Source organism: Carlito syrichta, unplaced genomic scaffold, assembly GCF_000164805.1.
Source record: "Carlito syrichta isolate Samal-C Ts95f unplaced genomic scaffold, Tarsius_syrichta-2.0.1 Scaffold312148, whole genome shotgun sequence".
NCBI lineage: Eukaryota > Metazoa > Chordata > Mammalia > Primates > Tarsiidae > Carlito > Carlito syrichta.
The window spans coordinates 14969-16379 of NW_007256244.1; the positions used below are offsets into that span (position 1 = coordinate 14969).

The 1411-nt window shown below is 53.3% G+C and overlaps 1 protein-coding gene across 1 annotated transcript in view; it reads right to left on the reverse strand.

The window, feature by feature from the left end:
* Positions 1-510: 510 nt before the first annotated feature.
* TSPAN1 (tetraspanin 1) overlaps positions 511-1411 on the reverse strand; it is a 6244-nt gene continuing 5343 nt past the window's right edge. Inside the window, exon 8 of the mRNA XM_008069615.2 lies at positions 511-750. Within this exon, the coding sequence (XP_008067806.1) occupies positions 703-750 (48 nt within the window). The 3' untranslated portion in view covers positions 511-702. The remainder of the gene's footprint in view (positions 751-1411) is intronic.

Consider the following 1411-nt stretch of genomic DNA (forward strand, 5'->3'; position numbering starts at 1 on the left):
CCCCACCCAGGAGAAGGTAGTCTCAGGTCAAAGTTCTTCCATGTTATAAGAAGACAGACTGGCCCACTCCCACTTCCTCATGCCCTCTCAACCATCCCTCACCTTCCCTCCCAGACCTGGAACCCAAATGAAAGGGAGAAATGACCGCCTCACCCCACTTCCCTTCTTTCCAGAGGCCTTTGAGTCAGCAGCGCCACAGGAATCCAAGACCAGTTTAGGTGAGATGGGCCCTTTTCCCCAAGCATACACGAAGTCCAAATGGAAACATTGTAATTGGTTTTATAAGTTCTGAAGTGCCTTTTACACATCTGCCAGTGGTTCTGCTGATGTCATCTATGGCCGGGCTATAAGGTGCTTTTCTGTCATCCCCCAGTGGAGGACTGGGATCATCAAGAGTTCCCCCTTTGCCTAAGGGAGCAAGGTTTTAAGGAACAGACTGGGGGAATGGGCGGGAGAATTGGCTACCTCAAAGGCTTTGAAACAGGTGTACCCCAACCCTACCAATGGGAGGGAAAAGTCAGGCACAGCCTAAAAGGGGTGGTCCCTATTTAGTCTGAGTCCGGAGCAGAAAGAGCAAGCCTATTCTGGTCCAAGTGACACCATTAGATACTGGTCCCACCCTGATCACGGCTTCTTGGCGGTGCCGGGGCATCTCTTCACAGTTCCCATAAGGCAGCAGTAGTAGCAGAGGCAGAAGCAGACTTATTTCAGATTGCAGTACAGATACATGGACACAACCATGGCGGCCAGCTGGTTGAGGAGGAACAGGGAGAGATGAGGAGATGTGATTGGAATTCTGAAACATTGGTCCACCTGCCCCTCAACATCCTACACGAAGCTCTGTTAGAAGTCTATTTCCAGCCAGGCTCGGTGGCTCAGCCTGTAATCCCGCACCTTTGGGAGGCTGAGGTGAGTGGATTGCCTGAGCCCGCGGGTTCGAGACTCACCTGGGCAGTGAGACCTCATCTCTACAATAAATAAAAAAAAAATCAGCCGGGCGTGGTAGCGCATGCCTGTAGTTTCAGCTACTCAGAAGGCTGAGGTGGAAGGATCGCCAGAGCCCAGCAGGCGAGGCTGCAGTGGCCAGGAGTGGCCACTGCACTCGTCTGGGCGACCAAGTGAGACTCCAACTCAAAAAAAAAAAGAAGTCTATTTCCAGCCGGGCTCGGTGGCTCAGCCTGTAATCCCACACTTTGGGAGGCTGAGGTGAGTGAATTGCCTGAGCCAGCGGGTTCGAGACCCACCTGGGCAACTTGGCAAGACCTCATCTCTACAACAAATAAAAAATCAGCCAGGCGTGGTAGCGTGCACCTGTAATTCCAGCTACTTGGAAGGCTGAGGTGGAAGGATTGCCGGAGCCCAGCAGGTCGAGGCTGCAGTGGCCGGGAGTGCCGCTGCACTCCAGTCTGGG